This window comes from Etheostoma spectabile, chromosome 4, assembly GCF_008692095.1.
Source record: "Etheostoma spectabile isolate EspeVRDwgs_2016 chromosome 4, UIUC_Espe_1.0, whole genome shotgun sequence".
Classification (NCBI taxonomy): Eukaryota; Metazoa; Chordata; class Actinopteri; order Perciformes; family Percidae; genus Etheostoma; species Etheostoma spectabile.
Window position 1 is genome coordinate 12,920,954 of NC_045736.1, and position 20,664 is coordinate 12,941,617.

A 20,664-nucleotide genomic window follows, 5' to 3' on the forward strand; every position below is an offset into this window, starting at 1 on the left:
AACCCGTTCATATAAAAAAACATACGCTTAATATAATTTTAAGAAAAGAAATATAACTTATCTGAATATGTTGAAAACCATATGTACTCATTATTTTCTCCAATCTGTCTATAACAAAGCTGTATGGTACCTGTGCAGACACAACACACAACCGATGTGTATTGCTTAACCGCATAGGCGTCAAGTAATGGCAACTTACCGGTAACACACGGGCATTCGTAGTTTTATAGGTTTATAACAGCTGCTGGATGCCATGCATGACAATATTAAGAAATGTGTCGCATATTCAATGCGTACTGCTGGATTAATATAAACAGTTTCAAAATGACTTAATCACAATAGGCTTAGACGAAACGTCAAATAACGGAATTTTTGTGTATGACATTTGCTGACTGGAGGAGTGATACAGTATACTTTCACGATTGACTTTATAATTATCAGGATTTGTCTTTAGTTGGATGTGGGTGGCTCTTAAAAGAGCCGTTGTTGGTTTGGTTGAAGCCGCTTCCGGGTGTCTATTTCTTGGCGGGCTTCTCGGTCTTCTTGGGCAGCAGGACGGCTGGATGTTGGGCAGCACGCCGCCCTGAGCGATGGTCACTCCGCCGAGCAGCTTGTTGAGCTCCTCGTCGTTGCGGACCGCCAGCTGCAGGTGGCGGGGGATGATCCGGGTCTTCTTGTTGTCGCGGGCAGCGTTTCCAGCCAGCTCCAGGATCTCAGCGGTCAGGTACTCCAGCACAGCCGCCAGGTAGACGGGGGCGCCGGCCCCACGCGCTGAGCGTAGTTCCCCTTACGGAGCAGCCTGTGGACACGGCCGACCGGGAACTGGAGCCCGGCACGGGAGGAGCGGGTCTTCGCCTTGGCTCTAGCCTTTCCTCCTGTCTTGCCTCGTCCAGACATTTTTCGTGTTTCTTGAATACGTGAGTATAAGAAATGGTACCTTAATGCTGCCTGAACCGCGTTATATGTACCTAGCTGCTTTGTGATTGGTCCGAGTGAGCGTAAGTCTGATCGTCCAATCAGAGAAGAGATTGGTCAAGTTGCTGTATTCACAACAAGACTACGTTTTCACTGCACGGAATTCAAAATAAAGCGTTGCAGATTAAACCGGATGTCCATTAATTACCCAATCATCATCATTTGCCTTCGTAGATTGTTTTTACGTACGTCGCAATTATGTAAAAACAAACACACCTTAAATATAAACATTAAATTTCTATTTGCACTAGTCTGGCCTCCTGTATTCCACCATCAGGGAATACAACGTGTTAAAGTCCAAAGAAACAACTCTCAATATCATAACTGACAGAAAATATAATGTTTAAACTTGCAACTAACAGAACATAATGTATTGTAGATAATAATTATGTATTTCATAATTATGTAACTCTCTCTGTATTTTGACTAGTCTCCTGAGACCCCCAGGGGCTACCAAGTGCTTCCAGTGGATCCGCAGCCAAAGGGGAATATTTAATTTTCCCTATAATTTTTTCCATAGTTGTCAGTCTAGGGGTCCTTGACGTGAGAAACATCTCTTAATACATCCATGGAAAAAGTTTGGGAACTTAAACAATCACGTTTTGAATGCCAGGGTGAATTTAGATTACTATGATGTTATAAATTGCACTGTATGTACAAAGCACATCTGAGTTCAAACCCTAGTTTCTGTCATCGAAGCGTTTGTCAGTGTTTTACTCAGGGACACGTTGACATGTGGCAGGATGAGGCTGGGATTGAACAAAAAACAGTAATTGTCCCTCGCTGAACACCGGAGTAACTCATCGCTTAGTTAGTTAGCGTCATTGGGACCGTTTAAAACACCAGCGTTACACTATCGCTCAGACTAACTAACTGATGGAGGCAGTGGTAGAGCAGTAACTCCCTCGTTCTGCAAGGTAAAATGTCTTTTTGTCAAAAGGAGTCTGGTGGCTTTAAACAGAGCAGAGCAACTTCAGCTTCCCAACTGGGAAAATATAATAAAATTTAGATAAACTAAATTAGTTTAGGCTAATATAAAGTAATTAACAGAAGAAGAAATTACTCAATAGTTTTTGACACATCACTAACCTAATTATCACATTTCAAATCAGTTTAATTTTTTGGAAAACTCCCCTGCTCATAGACACTCTTCACCCCCCCCCCTCCTACAGTCTCTACACGTTACATTAGTTTTTCTCAATGCTAAAACACTTAATGCCATAAGCTGAACAGTTCTCAGTTGCCTTAACTTTAACTAGTTGTTCAGTCCTTTAATACCAAGTTTAAGTAAGATTAAAAATATACTCCTTGGGAGCTATATGTTTGTAACAATGTGTTTATTTATTGGGGCATTATTTACTAACTGTTTAACAATATATAAACCTTCCATTCAATTCAAATGCACAGCAAAAACAAAGAATGGAAAATTTATAATTAAACGATATTTTTTATCCAGACACATGAAACATTTCTCTTTAAGGAGAAGTGGGTGGCTCTTAAAAGAGCCGTTGGTTTGGTAGATTACAGCAGCGAGATGGTCTACTTGGAGCTGGTGTACTTGGTGACGGCCTTGGTGCCCTCAGACACGGCGTGCTTGGCCAGCTCCCCGGGCAGCAGCAGCCTCACGGCGGTCTGGATCTCCCTGGAGGTGATGGTGGAGCGCTTGTTGTAGTGAGCCAGACGGGAGGCCTCGCCGGCGATGCGCTCAAAGATGTCGCTCACGAACGAGTTCATGATGCCCATGGCCTTGGAGGAGATGCCGGTGTCGGGGTGGACCTGCTTCAGCACCTTGTACACGTAGATGGCGTAGCTCTCCTTCCTGCTCTTTCTCCTCTTCTTGCCGCCCTTAGCGGCGGTCTTGGTCACGGCTTTCTTGGAGCCCTTCTTGGGCGCTTTGACGGTGGCTTCTGCAGGCATCTTCACTCTGGTTCAGAGTTCCTAAAACAGATAACTAAATCCAGTCCGGACGCCTGTTTTATTGCTCCTGATGCAAATGAGACTGTGCTGTTGCTCACACAGGATTGGTTGTCTTCATAGCGGGACTGCGCATGCGCAGAACATGTGGCCATTCTTCTTAGCTTCAATGTAGCAGATTTTAAATTACATTGTAACATTTTATAAAAACAAATTCGCCCTTTCCAATCGCTGCACGGATGTCTTTTGTGATTAAATTCATAAAAATCCAAATCAATACAAAATTTGACTAATTGTATTGTTTTTGTATTTGTAAACTTGTCTTTTACTGTAATACTTTAATAAAGACTTTTGAAAGCGTTATAAAATAATTTGATTCCACTTTTCATTACCATTTTATAAACAGTTTGATTAAATAAATATAATGAACTGGAAAAAGAATAATCCCTCAGGTTTAGCTAAACAATGGCTAAAACATAAATACATATCAAGTAGTTTATGCATTCAGCACTTTTGACAAATAAAGATCTTTGAAGTTTTTGATCGTAAATCACAGCGTGGGGTTTTCTGAGGTGTTCATCTAACTCTCAATGAACAAATGTGCCACGTTTGGCACCAAATCTGGGATCAATCCCCATATTCGCTAGGAACATCAACCATGTGTTTACATAATGCCTTGCTGTTGAACATTATGCATTTGAGTACTCTATGAACTGCGTTTTATTAATGCACTCATTTCTCTGGATTCATGTTAATGTACGATTGATAAGGGGTAACAATTTAATTTTTATAACAATGTGTGATTTAGTTTTACTTACTCCCAGAGAAAGAGGTTCTTTAGAGGAATTGTGTGGCTAATTAGAGGAAAGGAAGGTTTTATAGTAAGCTATTATAAGGTTACAATGTTTATTAAATTCTATAAAGTTTTGCCAAGAGGAAGAAGGTCTTTAGAGGAAGTGGGTGGCTCTTAAAAGAGCCGTTGGTATTTGTGGTTTATCTCAGATCAGGTTTAGCCTCCGAAACCGTACAGGGTGCGGCCCTGCCTCTTCAGAGCGTAGACCACATCCATGGCGGTCACCGTCTTCCTCTTGGCGTGCTCGGTGTAGGTGACGGCGTCCCGGATCACGTTCTCCAGGAAGACCTTCAGCACCCCGCGGGTCTCCTCGTAGATCAGACCGGAGATCCGCTTCACTCCGCCGCGGCGAGCCAGACGGCGGATGGCGGGTTTGGTGATTCCCTGGATGTTATCACGGAGAACTTTACGGTGACGCTTGGCGCCTCCTTTACCGAGTCCTTTTCCTCCTTTTCTTTTTTTTTTTTTTTACAAAAGGCTTTATTGAACTTGTACAAGTTACATGTTATGACATACATTAGAGAGCACAAGAGATATATACAAACTACAAAATTACAAAAACATAACAGTTTACATTATAAAGTGCAGAGAGCGGTTAAAGTGCATGCGTTAAAGTGCATGTGCTAATAGTGCAAAGAACAGACCATAAAGTGCAGAGTGCTAAACATTACAAATTAATAATATCCCAAGGAAGGAGCTGATTTTTATCCAATTTTTTTCTTCTTCTTAACTCGGTGATGACTTGTTTAAAAACGTCATCACTGGTTATGACAGTTTGTTGTATTATCATACAGCACCTAGTCTTCCACAGTTTAAAACACACAATACATATTATAATTTGCAAAAGTTCTTTTTCTTTTTCTAACACACTCTGGTCCATTATACAATACATTACACTCTTATAAGTCACATTAAATTTCACACCACACACTCTCATTTTATCCCAGACCTCCTGCGCTCTGAAGCAGTCCATGAGGAGATGCTGTTGTGTCTCATCATCGTTGCATGTGGTCATGGGACAGGTTTTAGTTGTCACATAGCAACTCCAAGACACAACAGCTCTCACAGGAAGTCTGTTAACGGCCAGCAGCCACCTCATATCCCGGATACTCTCAGACAGGTTTTTGTTCTTTAAAAATTTTAGGAGCAGGGTTCCTTCATTTTGGGTTAGATGTTTATAATCAATAAACCCACCATATTTAAAATTGATCTTTTTAAAATCATTTTACTTGGTAGGCCGCTCCAATCAATTTTAAGTTTTTGATACTCATCTATAAAATCACCATAATTGATTATATATTGTGGTCCCTGCCTGGCTCGGCCTCTCCTCTTCCTCCACCTGGAGGAGTCACCCACCCAGAGAGCATTCCTGGACAATGCTGCTGACACGTTTTTAACAAAAGAAATGTATAACTTTATCCCCATATCCACGGCCCCAAGCCCACCATATTCTCTACTTTTATATAAAATTTCTCTTTTTGTGACCTCTCTCGTCGTGCCCCATACCAGATTCACACACTGTTTGTTTAATTGTATTATCATTTTATGAGATGGAGGGAAAATGTTTGCGATAAAAAGAAGTTTGGAAAGGATGAACGTTTTAACGATATTAACTCTTGATTTATAATTTGTATTCTTATTCTCCCATTTTTTACTTCTTCTTTAACCTCACTGAGCTTAAGCTCCCAGTTTCTTTCGCTACAGTCATGGTTACAAATGGTTAAGCCCAGAATTTTAATCTCATCTTTTACTTTAATGTTAATATCACGTTTTGCTTGTTTCGATCCAATCCAAACTCCTTCTGTTTTTTATGATTAAGCTTAGCACCCGTAGCCAACTCATATAAACTCAAATGATTAGTTAAAACATCCATCTCCATTTGATTATTTATTACCACAGTTACGTCATCCGCATACGCCATTGCGGTGACATTGTGCGTGAGCCCGACATGAGTCCCGCTATGAGGCAGTCAGAGTTGATGGTCTTGATCAGGGGGCTGATGGCCAGGATATATAACGCTGCACTCAGGGGGCAGCCCTGTTTCACCCCCTCTCCACGTTAAAAGGCTTAGTTAAAACACAATTTACATTAACACAAATACTGGATTTAATATACAGACACTTGACCATATGAACAAAGGATTCTGGGAACCCATAATGTTCCATTACCTCCCATAAATACTCTCTGGAAACATAATCAAAGGCTTTCTTTTGGTCCAGCCCAATTATATAGAAGTCTTTCTTCCCGGGTTTGTTGATCATTTCTCTCAGTGTGCAGAGGTTGTCCCACATCAACCGGCCTTTAATGGCACACGTCTGCTCTCTCTCAATCATATCATCTAATATATTATTCATTCTATTCATAATAACTTTAGCTAATATTTTGTAATCAGTATTCATTATAGTCAAATGTCTGTAATTGTTAATATCATTTTCATCATCTTTTTTATACAGCAAACACATAACACCCTGATAAAATGACTCCCCCATGCAGCCTCTGTTCAGCCCTTCATTAAACATCTCTGTCAGGACGTTAGTTACTTCATCCATGTTTAACTGATAAAACTCTGCCGACAGGCCGTCGGGCCCGGGGCTTTTGCCCACATTAAGTTGTTTGATGGCCTGCACGACTTCTTCTTTTCTAATATCTCCCACTAGTTCTGAGAAGTCCAGAGAGCTGAATGAGGGAACCTTATCTAATAAAATCTTTACACAGCCGCTGTCTATCTCTATGTGTTTATATGCATCAATACATAATTCTCTGATAGCGTTTCTTTTTTCATTTTCTTCAAACACCACTACACCGTCTTGTTTCTTTATGGATTTAATAAATTTACTTTGGATTTGCTGTCGTCCAGCTTTAAGTACATGTATCAAATTACCTCTATTATCGCTATTAGTTTGTTTATAAATATTATATAATATTTCATAATTAAAGTTATCTATTTGTGCTTTTATTTCCGACATGATTAAATCTTCAGAGTTTGATCTTTTCTTAATCTGTTTTAAATTAATATATCTCTCCATCAAGGCATTATATTCTATATTTTTAATCTTATTTATTTCTCGACACTTAAATCTGAAAAAATCTTTTAATCTTAATTTTAATAATTCCCATAATTCTATATTAGATTTAGTTAAGCACTTTAATTGTAATATTTTACTGATTTCTAGTTTTAATTCTACTAATAAGTCTGGGTTCTTCAGGCACTGGGAGTTTAGCTTCCAGAAGCCTCTGGTTTCTGAGGAGCCAGAGGATAAAACGCTGTGGACTAGGAGATGATCAGAGAATTCATTTAGAACTGTCCCATACTGAAGGACTTTAAAGTGTTTGGAGACATATATTCTATCTATTCGGGTCTTTGTCTTCTGGTCGAACCGAGTAAACTGGACCCCGACAGGGTGAATACAGCGACACACATCTATTAATTCAGCTTCTTCACAAATTTCTTTTAAAAGTTTCCCTTCAGATAGCAGTTTATAAGTGTTAGGGCTAACTATGTCATCTTTATTAGTGACTGTATTAAAATCACCACATAAGATAAGTTTATATCCAACAGTTAAAAGCTCTCTAATTCTTTTAAATAATTGAGTTTTTCTAACTCTGTCAGGTGCAGTATACACGTTGATAACGCGATGTTTTTCACCTCTATAATAAAAATCAATCATGAGTAGTCTGCCTGGTATTATATCTCTTCTACGTATTAGAACAACTTCACTGGATTTAAAGAATATCCCGACACCATCAGCTCTGCTCTCTCCAACAGAGACCACGCTCTGCCCTTTACTCCACCTTTTACACACATCCGCTACATCATTGTAGGTGTTCAGTCTGAGCTCCTGAGTACACAAGATATCAAAATCTGTGTCTAAAAGATATTTCAACTTAGTTTCTCTGAATTTACTCGACTGGATGCCGCGTGCATTCCAGGTGGCTATTTTGAGACAGGACATGGTGTTTTAGAGAGAGCTGAACCTATGGTGTCGGTTTGTCATCTAAACGTTTACAATCTTTTTTATAGGGTGTCTCAAGATACCGTTTTTTCTTTTTCTTTTTAACCACCTCAAAGGAGAGTTCATGCAGGGGGTCAGGGGCAGCAAGCTCCGGCGTCGGGGAGAACGAGCCGGAGTTACTGTCCCCAGGGACAACGTCATCTTTACCGCCGGAGAGCAGCGGGGTGCTGGCTGCTCGTTGACCGGCTGTCAGCCCGGTGGAGCTGAAGTCAGAGCTGGGACTCTCACTCGCGCTCTCATAACTCTGCTCATATTCATCACTATCACTATCATCGTTCATGCTAGAAATACCACTGATCTTCAATTCACCCTCACCTGGTTGACCGGGAACCACAGGGGGGGGGGGCCTGGTCTGCAGGGTAGAGGGTTGAGAGGAGAGCTGCTGCAGCTTCGGTCCTCCGCGCTGCTGGGCTGCTGAACGTTGCGGTTTCTCCCCGAGCTGCTGGGCTGCTGGACGTTGCGGTTTCTCCCCGAGCTGCTGGGCTGCTGGACGTTGCGGATTCTCACCGGGCTGCTGGGCTGCTGGACGTTGCGGTTTCTCCCCGAGCTGCTGGGCTGCTGGACGTTGCGGATTCTCACCGGGCTGCTGGGCTGCTGGACGTTGCGGATTCTCACCGCCTGCTGGGCTGCTGGACGTTGCGGATTCTCACCCGGGCCCGCTGGGGTGCTAGACGTTGCGGATTTCTCCCGAGCCCGCTGGGGTGCAGACGTTGGGATTCTCCCCGAGCTGCCCGGGCCCCTTTGGGCGTTTCGGTCCTCCCCCCCCCGGGGTGCTGGGATGCTGGGGTTTTCTTTTCGGGCCTCCGGCTGTGACGGAGGGCCTCCTGGGGCCCCCCATGGGAGGGGAAGGGGTGGAATCTCCCGGGGGGAGGGAAATCCCCCTTTGGTTTATTGGAAAAGATTTAGGACAGGTGAAGTCTTTTGGGCCCCTTTCCCCCGCCCCACAAGGAGCACCACTGTCGCTCTGACAGGGGTTTTCCCTGTGGCCCCAGTTTTGGGCCCCATCGCCAAAAACTTCTGGGGGGACAGTTTCCTTTTCCTGGTGGTCGGGTTGAATTGACAAAAGAAAAACCCTTTTTAACCCTTGGGCCCTTTTAGAGATTCGGCCATTGTAAGGACCCAGAGAGATGGAATTAGGTATTTGAACAAAGTTACCAGCGTGTCGGTTTGCAATCGAACCTTGTACTTCCTCACGCCGTACCATATGTCGTACTTATCCAGCGGTTTGTAGACTGGCTGGAGTATTGCACAGTATCTCTTCAGATAGAGTTCGATATCATGATCAGACACTCTTCCGTCCAGAACTTCACCACGATGGTCAGAGTGTCTATGGCCACAGACGACTCTCACACTCCACTCTCTCCATTTTGGCTCGTTAGTTTTTGCAGCTATGACTTCCAGGAAGCGACGAAGTGGGGGCTCTTGATTGAACACCAATTCAAAGTCTTTTTTGTTCGGTAGTCCAATAAAGGAGTAAATGTCTGTGGGGCTTACCCATGTTGACTGAAATAAAAGTTCCTCAGCCACATATTCTCGGTTGGGCACAGGGCCCTCTCCGACAAACTTCAATCTAGCCCAATGTTGGCCGAATCTAGCTGAGTAATGAGCTGACTGAGGTGCCATATCAGGTGCACACGAACGTGGAACAAAGAGTAAGGAAGTGGAAAACAGACTCAGCCGAGTCCTCCTTTTCCGCGGCCACTCATTGTTACAGTAGTCGATTGAACGAATGGCTTCACCGTCGTCGACCGGCTGCTTTTACATCTTACCTGCGGACGTAAGGGAAGACAGATGGCGCCAACGTCGGTGGGCGGGGCCAAATCCAGCAGCTCTGCCCACATCATGTTTCAAAACGTAACCGTTCTTCTTTTTTTGATGATATTGTATCCATGTATTTGTTTCATCAGAGGTCGCACGCCTCTGTTGCCACTATGGGTTCAGTGCCTTGCTCTGGGAGACATTGGTTGATATATCACACTGGGATTCAAACCCTCGTCTCCCACACCAAAGGGATGGTTCATTTACACTGCGCAATTACCACAGGAAATTAAGATACTCTACATACTTTATGTTTGAGACTGGTCAGAAACATCAGTGGAACATTTGAAATTATAAAAACATAATGGCCCATAAACTAAACAGTTAGAGTCAGAAACTCACACAAGGACCATATAGGTCAATGGATGAAACTACATTTATTTATTTGTAAAAAAAAGAAAAGAAAAGAAGAAAATTCCTTAAATACAAAACGTTTGACTGCAACTGTAGGTCTATCTATCCATCCCATCCATCCATCCATCCATCCATCCATCCATCCATCCATCTATCTATCTATCTATCTATCTATATCTATCTATCTATCAATCTGTCTATTAACAGTGTAGTGTACAGTACTTTTACATCTACATTACAGTCCAGTCTACAGTACATTTTCTGTGGCAATACAACACTGTTTCGATACACAGTTGCCAAGTATCAATCTTTTATTATACTATACATGTGTTGGTCAGTTTGTCTCATTTTGCAGCATAAAAATTGAAGTGAGAAGAAAAAACAGAGAAATGTTTCTTTTTAGATGAAACCGATGTTGAAAGTTTCCTTTTGGGGACGTCGATTGAAATTGGGAAAAATTAGAAGTTCGAAAAAAAGGTTATAAATTGCAATGCATCACAGAATATTGCAATATGTTTAAAATCACAAAAATGTCGTATCACAAACTCAAAATACTGAAATGTTATCAGACCTAAACATTACTAGATCATGCTTTTTAAACCAATGCATTTATCATGAATTTACCATTTAACTGTTTAAAACTAAATTATTATTTCAGATGAACTAGTTTCTATTTGGCTCTTACAAACAGTAATTAATCTTTGTCACTAAGCTATCTCATGCATCATGTTATCATTGTGTGTGTGCTGATATTAACACGTCATCAGTCCTATCAGATTCAAGCTGTACCAACATTTCCATCTCTATAGCTCAACGTTATCATCTCTAAAGCACATTTCCATCTCTGTAGCCACATTGTTTCCATCTCTAAAGCACAGCATTTAATTTTGCATCCCCCACAAACTATTCACTGCAAGACATCTAATCTTAACTGCTTGATCCAACAGGAGTTGTTGGGTCCACCTAAGGAGAGTCCTGGGGCCAGTCTTTCTTAAATGGCTTCAGGGGTGACTGATCACACTTTTTTTCTTCAAACATGTGTTGTTATTGTGTCTCATAGAGATTTAGAAGTTGTGTGTAAATAACGTGTCTTTTTCTGCATCCAGAATTTGAAAAGCATAGACTTAGACATTGGTTTGTGGACATCTGCTTTCTGTCGCTGAGTTTGCAACCATTCTAGTTACGGATGTGACGATTTTAGATGAGAGGGAGGAGCCCTTACACTCTACGTTACACACTTTTACTGGCAAAAATGCAACCAAGAGCCCCAAGAAAGTGGTGAAAAAGGCCTCTGCAGCCAAGAAAGCCCCCGCGAAGAAGGCCGCCAAGCCCAAAGTGAAGAAGGCAGCACCTAAGAAGAAGTGAGCTGTAGTCCATCTCATCAACAAACGGCTCTTTTAAGAGCCACCACATCATCTACAGAGTATTTAACTTCTAAAATCTGCACACATTAACGGCACACTTTATTAATCAAGTAAACAATGGTTGTAATTTAGCTTTCACAGTAAGAAACCTACAGAGACCGGAATAGTAGGGACAATAAATGTCAGTATTTATACATTTTCAAACAAGATTAATCATAAGTTGTTATAACAGGAGAAACTCTTTAGAGGAAGTGGGTGGCTCTTAAAAGAGCCTTTGTGTAGTTGGTCTCCCAGCAGGTTTACTTGGAGCTGGTGTACTTGGTGACGGCCTTGGTGCCCTCAGACACGGCGTGCTTGGCCAGCTCCCCGGGCAGCAGCAGCCTCACGGCGGTCTGGATCTCCCTGGAGGTGATGGTGGAGCGCTTGTTGTAGTGAGCCAGACGGGAGGCCTCGCCGGCGATGCGCTCAAAGATGTCGCTCACGAACGAGTTCATGATGCCCATGGCCTTGGAGGAGATGCCGGTGTCGGGGTGGACCTGCTTCAGCACCTTGTACACGTAGATGGCGTAGCTCTCCTTCCTGCTCTTTCTCCTCTTCTTGCCGCCCTTAGCGGCGGTCTTTGTCATTGTCACGGCTTTCTTAGAGCCCTTCTTGGGCGCTTTGACGCTTGGTTCTGGCATGATGAGTTCTGGAAAATTTACTAATCGAACGTGGTGACGCGCCATCGAACGTTCTATTTGTACTTACTCGATGTAAATGTAACTGTGCTGTTGCTCGCGCAGGATTGGTTGTCATCTGAGCGTGGGCCTGAGCATGCGCTGCACAAGTAGCCGTTCCTCTGAGCAGATTAGTTTACTTAAGCGATCGGAGCAAAGTGATGTGTATTTTGATTATGGTTGACTGCATTAAGAGAAAAATCACTACAACATTAACAAAAATATGAAGAATGTATAATTTTAAACTATGTACCACACTACAACCTGTCTTGTTAACAACTTTAATAAAACTATGCTATATGTAATAAAACTCGACAGACAGCCATGGAAACTGATAAAAAGTTATATTGTAGCAGAAAGTTAAATATTAAGAAATGGCTAATTTTAGGATTTAGATAAAACATTGCCCCTTCCTGACAAGACTCTCGTGGGGATATGATAGGCTGCTAAATAAAAATACCAGTCCAGATCATTTGAAATGACATACATTTTCAGTAATTTTCATCATTTGCATACTTTTTGAAAACTAAATGCAGGTGCTCAGTTTACTTTGTAGTCAGGGGACACTCCTGAAGTCATCAAGTCACTGCCTGTGTTTTTGAGGGATAATATAAATTTACACGTTGTTTGGCTACTGGTGCAACAAACAGTGATGAAAGTTGTCCCCCCAAATGCTGGTGTTTACTCAGGGGATATTGCATGACACCATTGAATATAATGGTACATATTATAATTTTATTGTAGTTATCCTTTATGATTATCATTTCAAAAATGTGAATCCTTGGACAAGTTCATGATAGCTATAATAACGGTTGATATTTGGTTTTAAGTCAAAAAGTTAAATCAAAGTAAGTTTATTTTAGCATCATTTGCCTCAGATAGGTTATTGTGGAGTAAAACTGTTTTAGTCTTTATTGAAGTATTACCCTTATAATAGTTCTTTTAAAATGGGATAAGCCCGGTCTGGTTTCTGTCAAGTTATACTCTTACAGAATCAACTACCCATGGAGACAGGCCATTTCAAGTAGGCTAGTAACTGCTTGATTACTGCATAACACCAAATAAATGAAACAGAGCTCTTTATCAGGAGTGTGTGGGTGGCTCTTAAAAGAGCCTTTTTGTGTTTAATTTCCAGTCAGAGTAAACGGTATTACTTCTTGGCGGGCTTCTCGGTCTTCTTGGGCAGCAGGACGGCCTGGATGTTGGGCAGCACGCCGCCCTGAGCGATGGTCACTCCGCCGAGCAGCTTGTTGAGCTCCTCGTCGTTGCGGACCGCCAGCTGCAGGTGGCGGGGGATGATCCGGGTCTTCTTGTTGTCGCGGGCAGCGTTTCCAGCCAGCTCCAGGATCTCAGCGGTCAGTACTCCAGCACAGCCGCCAGGTAGACGGGGGCGCCGGCTCCCACGCGCTGAGCGTAGTTCCCCTTACGGAGCAGCCTGTGAACACGGCCGACCGGGAACTGGAGCCCGGCACGAGAGGAGCGGGTCTTCGCCTTAGCTCTGGCCTTTCCTCCGGTTTTTCCCCGTCCAGACATTTTTAGATGTTCTCGTAAGTATCGACTCAGAGAAGTGTTGTACCGACGGCTGAAACCCTCCTTTTTATGTCCGCGGAGCGCGGGAGTCGGTCATTTCCAGCCTGACCAACCAGAAAAGAGGCTTCCAGCAGAGCAGCAGAGGGCGGCCCGCACTGACATTTTTGGCGGACTTTTTGAAAGGTTTGTCCGCCAATAAGCGACGGAGATCCGGGCGGTGGGTCGCTCCTTGAGGCGGTGCTAAGCTCCAGAGGAGCCCCTCGCCAATCAGGAGCCGCCGAGCCGGAGGTCTAAATCAGCGACACAACAGCTCACATCCGGTCCCACACTTTAAGAGCCGAAGGTCTCTTCGTTTCAAAATACATTTCTTCTGATCGTAGAAAGAGAAAGCCATGGCAAGAACCAAGCAGACCGCCCGTAAGTCCACCGGAGGCAAAGCCCCCAGGAAGCAGCTGGCCACCAAGGCTGCCCGGAAGAGCGCCCCGGCCACCGGCGGCGTGAAGAAGCCTCACCGTTACAGGCCCGGTACCGTGGCTCTGAGGGAGATCCGTCGCTACCAGAAGTCCACGGAGCTGCTGATCCGCAAGCTGCCCTTCCAGCGCCTGGTGAGAGAGATCGCTCAGGACTTCAAGACCGACCTGCGCTTCCAGAGCTCCGCCGTCATGGCTCTGCAGGAGGCCAGCGAGGCCTACCTGGTCGGCCTGTTCGAGGACACCAACCTGTGCGCCATCCACGCCAAGAGGGTCACCATCATGCCCAAAGACATCCAGCTGGCCCGGCGCATCCGCGGAGAGAGGGCTTAAACTGTCTGCTGCTCCACACACACCACAAAGGCTCTTTTAAGAGCCACCAAATCATCCTTAAAGAGTTTTCTTATTCTGTCTTAAACGTCAAAGGACAATGCTGTAAACTCAGCTACTTTCATATGAAATTTGACACTTGAAGCCTATAATTAAATTTAAAAAGCCACAAAGGCTCTTTAAGATTGTGGTTTTTTTTTTTAGCCCAAAATGCAATTGTATGAATACTGACTCATACGAGTTATAGTCAAAGCAAAACATTAATTCTATTCTAAACACAAATTTAATGATACAACAAGTTGGAAGGTTTAAAAAAAAAAAAATCAAAAACCTCATGAATTTACCTTTTACTATTTGTGTAAAATTCAGACTATTAGTAATTTTAACAAAAAGTAGTCAAATTTGTTTTACCCCACTCGGACAATAAACGTTGATATAATTGATTGCTTATTCAAAAAACAGTACATCATTACTCAAGATGAGTAACGGCTAAATCCTCAAACATTTAGCTGAATATCAATAAACAAGATTATATTAATCTAAAACCAGACTTAAAGAACAAGACCCAGGAGTTACAAAGGAAGATGAAATCAGACATGTAGCCACAACCATTATCTGATTTTACTGTCTTTATATGGCTAAAATGCAGAGTCTAATAAAAACACTTTCTTTTTAAAATGTACTTTTATTTTCATTCAATCCAAAATTTTCAACTCAAGTGCAAGTTGATGCCATACTGTACTTTGTATAAATGTTTTTACAGTTATCAGTCATAAATAGAAGCTGTTTGTATTGCAAAATGAATGTGACAATAAAATGCTATATTAAATAAGTACAGGCCAGGTGGCACTGCATACAATGTTCACAAGATAAGAAAGTGAGCACCATTAACACATTAAGGGCACTGCCTATTTTAAAGCTACATTAAGCAATAAACAACCCGTTGTTCTGCTGTTGGTAGTTGGAAATCAGAAGCACACTGGATGTGAAAACTTCGAGAATGTGCAAGAAATAATAGATATTTGATATTAGCTTATGAAAAATAGGAGAAAAAAATGGTATCTTGGTGAATTTAAAGTTTGCCAGTATTACACAAAAAGAGCACGGAAGCCCAGTTTAACCATTACATGCAGACATACAAAGGTTGATATTTATGCAAAGGAAATATCAGCGACCTGATGTGTTTGTAGGAAATATGCAACTCTGATTACAGTTGTTCCTGTTTGGCCCCATTTGACCCACAATGCTTTCAGTTACCAATCAGCTCAGGTACAACAACACTCTCCAGCGTATTCAGGTTACAGAGTCAGGAATCTGAATCGTTAACAGGCCAAGAGCAGAAAGATTATCAAGCGTCGGTGTCAGTATAAGTGTGTGATTGTATTTCGGTACATGGGGTTTTTGCAGGGGTGACGGGTCCTGGTCCAGATGAAGAAGGAAGCCAGGACTCATTCTCCTTGTGATTGCATCTGTTTACAAAAGGCCTCAAACTGCTGCTGTTCCAGTTCTGTCATCACCTTGTTCAAGGCGTAGATCTGTCAATGAAGAAGGGAAGAAAGTAGACGCGGTTGATTATAAAAACGCAGAGATGCTCAAGTCATTTTTCGCAGGTCAAAGCCAAGTCTCGTCAAGGTAATGACAAATGACAAAACAGTTGCTTGTCATGGTGTTGTTGCCGCAGTGCGTTAAGGTTTATGCATAATGACAAATGAGGGAATAACATTTAGCTTGTCAGACATTTCCTTAATGTTAATTAACCAAAAACAAAAAAAAGGAAGTTTTGTTCACAAATCCTGATATCAAGTCGGGTCTCAAGTCTTTTGAGGACAGAGTGTGTGCGACTTCGGTCCCCATCTGTTTTCAGGAGTGAAGAGTAACGACTGCCTGTCTCCGATTTTTGTTTAAAGTGCTCATATTAGGCTGATTTTCCGGTTCATAATTGTATTTAGAGGTTGTAACAGAATAGGTATTACATGATTTTATTTTCAAAAACCCATCTACACACCATAAATGTGTTGTACTGCACATCCTCCGACACATGCTCCTCTTGTCACCCTGTGTGTTGAGCTCTCTGTTTTAGCTACAGAGTGAGACATCTCACTTCTATTCCATCTTTGTTGGGAGTTCCACATGCTAGGTAAGGACTACTAGCCAGTCAGGAGCAGAGTATGAGGCCCTGACAGTAGCTAGGTAAGGACTACTAGCCAGTCAGAAGCAGAGTATGAGGGCCCTGACAGTAGGGGCCCGTATAGGTAAGGACTACTAGCCAGTCAGGAGCAGAGTATGAGGGCCCTGACAGTAGCTAGGTAAGGACTACTAGCCAGTCAGGAGCAGAGTATGAGGGCCCTGACCGTACCTAGGTAAGGACTACTAGCCAGTCAGGAGCAGAGTATGAGGCCCTGACAGTAGCTAGGTAAGGACTACTAGCCAGTCAGGAGCAGAGTATGAGGGCCCTGACAGTACCTAGGTAAGGACTACTAGCCAGTCAGAAGCAGAGTATGAGGGCCCTGACAGTACCTAGGTAAGGACTACTAGCCAGTCAGAAGCAGAGTATGAGGGCCCTGACAGTAGCTAGGTAAGGACTACTAGCCAGTCAGAAGCAGAGTATGAGGGCGTGCTACGATAGCAGGTGAGCACTATAACGTGTTACAAAGTGACGCAAGTCCTTTGGGGGGGGACTTTGGGGGTATTTTCACTTTTTAAACCTTTAACATGCACAAAAAAAGATATATTACACAATAACGGAAAGGGGAAAAGCCAAAAAGCCTAAAATTAGCTTTTTAAATGAAGACGTAAGAAGTAATATAAAAAAGGTGACGTCGTCACCTCTGCTCTCTGTCGTTGTTTGAGCTCTTGCTGTGCGGACTTCTGTTTGGCTCTGTCTCCTCTTGTCGGTGTTGAGTTCAGCTTTGGCTTGTCTTTACGGCAGGCAGGCTCCATGGCAACAGCCCTCCAATCAACCTGGGTGTGTTTGAGGCAATACGATATTTGACTTTTTTGTCTTTACTGTAAAGTTATTGAGTCATACTTCTCTGTCTAAACAACCTCAAACAACTTGGAGATAGTTTTAAATAAACCCAACATTCATAAGTCTTCCAACAAGCCCTTTAATTTGATCAACATACACCTACGAATTATAATATCTGAACCATTTCTAAATGTGTAATTAGTTACAATAACGTTACTGAGTTAGTTGTGTTGAATAGGAGAACAAATGCTAACAGTGTAGCGGTAAGCTAACCGTCATCTATTACATTTAAGCGAACATAACATTAAGTTAGACGTTAGCTAGCTAGTTAACGCTTTAACCACAGATATAAATAACCATAGATATAAATAATCACATATGTAAATAACCATAGATATAAATAACGTTACATTTAGCCAGAGACGGTTTAGAAGGGATCTTTGCTTTAGCTACTCTAGCTAACGTTAGCTTGTTAGCTGTCGTTAACTTTTCTATAGAGTAAGATTCCAACCAACAATAACCTGTTAACTCCAGTTAATGGCGTCCTACCTGTGAATTGTACAAGGTCAGAAATCAGTAATCTACTAATATACTATATGATTCACGTTAAGTCAGCCAGTAAGTTGTTCTGTGGTTAGCTACTAACGTTAGCCGATCAAAACAGCTGTTTCCCCAAGTGTCACCAATAAATAGATCCGAGTTTTGCAGCGTTGGTTCAAAGGTTCCGGTTGTGTGCGGGTTCCGCTTAAAACTGGACCCTCGTGTTGTCTTCTCGTCAAAATTGAAACCGACGCTTTAGTTGACGCTTTTTATCGATGTCTTTAACCTTTCCTTACATTTTTGTCCCTTTTTCAACACTTTTGACTCTTTTTTTTCCCTCAGTTTTTGTCACTTTTTTGACGTTTTCAACACTACTTAACACTAACTTATTACCTTTTAGTTCTACAGTTATTTTTGGAATTTATGGTCAGTAAACCTATTTTTTAGGAAATTATACCTAATTTTTTAGTTAGTAAAGCAGAAATGAGGAATTATTTAGACTAAAATTAAAGGAATGAATGTTTATGGATATATTAGTCAAGGCTATTTCAAAACCACGTCAATTTCTTCTTCTTCCTTATAAATATAAAATTAAAAAAGATCCCCCAAAATTAATGAAAGTAGACATATGTACCTGCCAAAGAGCGTTGTGTGGAATCAATCATGTTATTTTGGGGAATTACAATTGGGTAGTTAACATTGGGATAGGAAAACGGGTCAATTTGACCTGAGGACAACATGAGGGTTAAAAAAGCCAGAAGGCTCTAAAAGCAATTGTGTAGTTCCTTATTTGGTGCATGCAACAACAAATGAATGGTCGCCTTCCACCAATCGAAATGACCAAACTAGCTTGGGTTTATTTTAGAAAATACAATGAAAAGAGTAAATTTTGTGGATAAGGTGACTCAGACATTACACTTCATTGCTGTGAGCACCACAAATGTAATTCCACTCACGTCCTTTGCGTTTAATCTCAGAGGTCGATATATAACCTTATCAATTCAATCTATGATCTGCAAGGCTAAATATTAGTCCAAAAAGGGTTTTTGTGCGTTAAGTGAGCTGAACCTTTGTAACAAATGTAGCCAGCTTTTATTTTCTTTGTAAATCAGAATCAATGCTTCAATTTTCAGATATACTATTTGTCTCTTAACATGCTCAATATGCAGTAAAAGTCATTTTCAGGTTGAACACTCTGCTGTCTGACCGCATGCTCGCACGGGTGTTGCAACAGAAGCATCAACAGGAAAAAGTGAACCTGTACCCTTGATTCATTCCACTACTTCATGTAGGTCTGACCACAAGATGCCGCTCTTGTCTAATAGTCGAGTTGCATTTATAACAAGGAGCATGAGTTGGTATTACAGGTTTTTTTATTGCCAAACCACAGTGGGCACAACTGGAGCTACATGTGCACAAGTCTTACTGGAGCCTGCACAGCTGCAGTGGATGTGGACCAAACTCTCTTTCGTTTGTCATTGGTTAAACACAGCTTTCAAAACTCTACACACATAGGCCTGTCCCATTGCTTTAACCACAACCTGCACAACACTGTGGATTTACAGCTCTTTGTTCAGATGCTAACATGGCGTTCATTTATATTTAGTTTTTATTTGTTAAGTTTCTGGTTAGTTTTCATTTTTCTTTTTGTTTTGTTTCAGTTGGCTAAAATATATATTTTTACTGCTTATTTATGTTTTAGCTTTGTACAGACTCCCCTCAGGGCACCTGCATAAATCAGCTGAGAAGCAAGCCTGACACCAGCTGAGGAGTGGCCCAGTTCACATTTATCACCTCAGCAACAAAACATCCGTCATTATGAAGGGACGGAGTCACTAAACACTCTCACATATGAAATAAGAAAATCCTCCTTTCAGACCAAACTACCTGACACCACTGGGAGTCTCAGGTGTTGTTGTGAACCAGAATCTGAATGTGTGCCCTCTGGCACTGCTACGCCATAGATATATATCGCGTGGCATACCAACGGTTTACCTGGATTTATCCTCCAACTACAGGAGAGCGCTCTCCCTCGAAAATAATATCCTGCCAAGAACAACTTCTGCTGTACGCTGCAGACAACATCCAGGCCTGTTGCTCCATGTGCACAACGACATGAAGGAAAAACACTTTGTAAACCGTGGGAATCAACAGCAGGGGGACAATGTAGTCCCTCAACCGGCATGTAATTGCTTTTTGAGGAAAAGCACTGAATCTAAAAGATGCTTTTCCGTGAATTTCAGTACCAATGTGAACCGTTTGTATCTCATTTGCTGCTTTCCATCAGCAGTTCATAGAAGTTGTTTAGCTTTAAAGTTTATGAAATATTTAAAGGTCCCATGACATGGTGCTGTTTGGTGCTTTTATTAAACTAGGTCCCTAATCTGTTCTGAAGTCCTTTTATATAGACCTTAGTGGTCCCCTAATACTGTATCTGAAGTCTCTTTATATAACCTTAGTGGTCCCCTAATACTGTATCTGAAGTCTCTTTTATATAGACCTTAGTGGTCCCCTAATACTGTATCTGAAGTCTCTTTTATATAGACCTTTAGTGGTCCCTAATACTGTATCTGAAGTCTCTTTCCCAAAATTCAGCCTTGGTGCAGAATTAAAGCCAGTAGAGCCAGGATGTGCCATTTCTGCCTCTGCAGCTTTACATGCTAATACGGAGGAGAGAAGCAGGGTAGGGTGGAGGGTGGGGGTGTGGTCTTGACCAGCTTGCCATGGGCAAAGCAGAGAAAAGGAGAGGTAATCTTTCCCCTTATGACAACACATAGGGAAGATACCAGATCGGCCTGAAGGACCATAGGCAGGCTGGG

The 20,664-nt window shown here is 42.1% G+C and overlaps 4 protein-coding genes and 2 pseudogenes across 4 annotated transcripts; all 6 read right to left on the reverse strand.

The window, feature by feature from the left end:
- Window positions 1–464: 464 nt before the first annotated feature.
- Window positions 465–922, reverse strand: LOC116687776 (histone H2A-like; annotated as a pseudogene).
- A 1,539-nt stretch (window positions 923–2,461) lies between these two features.
- On the reverse strand, window positions 2,462–11,971 carry LOC116687777 (histone H2B-like). The gene is made up of 2 exons (XM_032513382.1): window positions 11,590–11,971; window positions 2,462–2,512 (listed from the first exon to the last, which is right to left on the reverse strand). The coding sequence occupies exon 1, from the start codon at window positions 11,969–11,971 to the stop codon at window positions 11,591–11,593; it is 381 nt and encodes a 126-aa protein (XP_032369273.1). The 3' UTR covers window positions 2,462–2,512; window position 11,590.
- On the reverse strand, window positions 2,466–2,926 carry LOC116687778 (histone H2B-like). The gene has a single exon (XM_032513385.1). It carries the CDS (start codon window positions 2,890–2,892, stop codon window positions 2,515–2,517), a length of 378 nt encoding a protein of 125 aa, XP_032369276.1. The 5' UTR covers window positions 2,893–2,926; the 3' UTR covers window positions 2,466–2,514.
- Window positions 3,849–9,468, reverse strand: LOC116687779 (histone H4). Its single transcript, XM_032513386.1, has 2 exons — window positions 9,443–9,468; window positions 3,849–4,191 (listed from the first exon to the last, which is right to left on the reverse strand). Exons 1-2 carry the CDS (start codon window positions 9,459–9,461, stop codon window positions 3,899–3,901), a joined length of 312 nt encoding a protein of 103 aa, XP_032369277.1. The 5' UTR covers window positions 9,462–9,468; the 3' UTR covers window positions 3,849–3,898.
- A 1,164-nt stretch (window positions 11,972–13,135) lies between the features above and the next one.
- Window positions 13,136–13,622, reverse strand: LOC116687775 (histone H2A-like; annotated as a pseudogene).
- A 1,384-nt stretch (window positions 13,623–15,006) lies between these two features.
- svbp (small vasohibin binding protein) lies at window positions 15,007–18,043 on the reverse strand. Its single transcript, XM_032513387.1, has 3 exons — window positions 17,855–18,043; window positions 17,164–17,298; window positions 15,007–15,872 (listed from the first exon to the last, which is right to left on the reverse strand). Exons 2-3 carry the CDS (start codon window positions 17,275–17,277, stop codon window positions 15,786–15,788), a joined length of 201 nt encoding a protein of 66 aa, XP_032369278.1. The 5' UTR covers window positions 17,278–17,298; window positions 17,855–18,043; the 3' UTR covers window positions 15,007–15,785.
- Window positions 18,044–20,664: the final 2,621 nt, after the last annotated feature.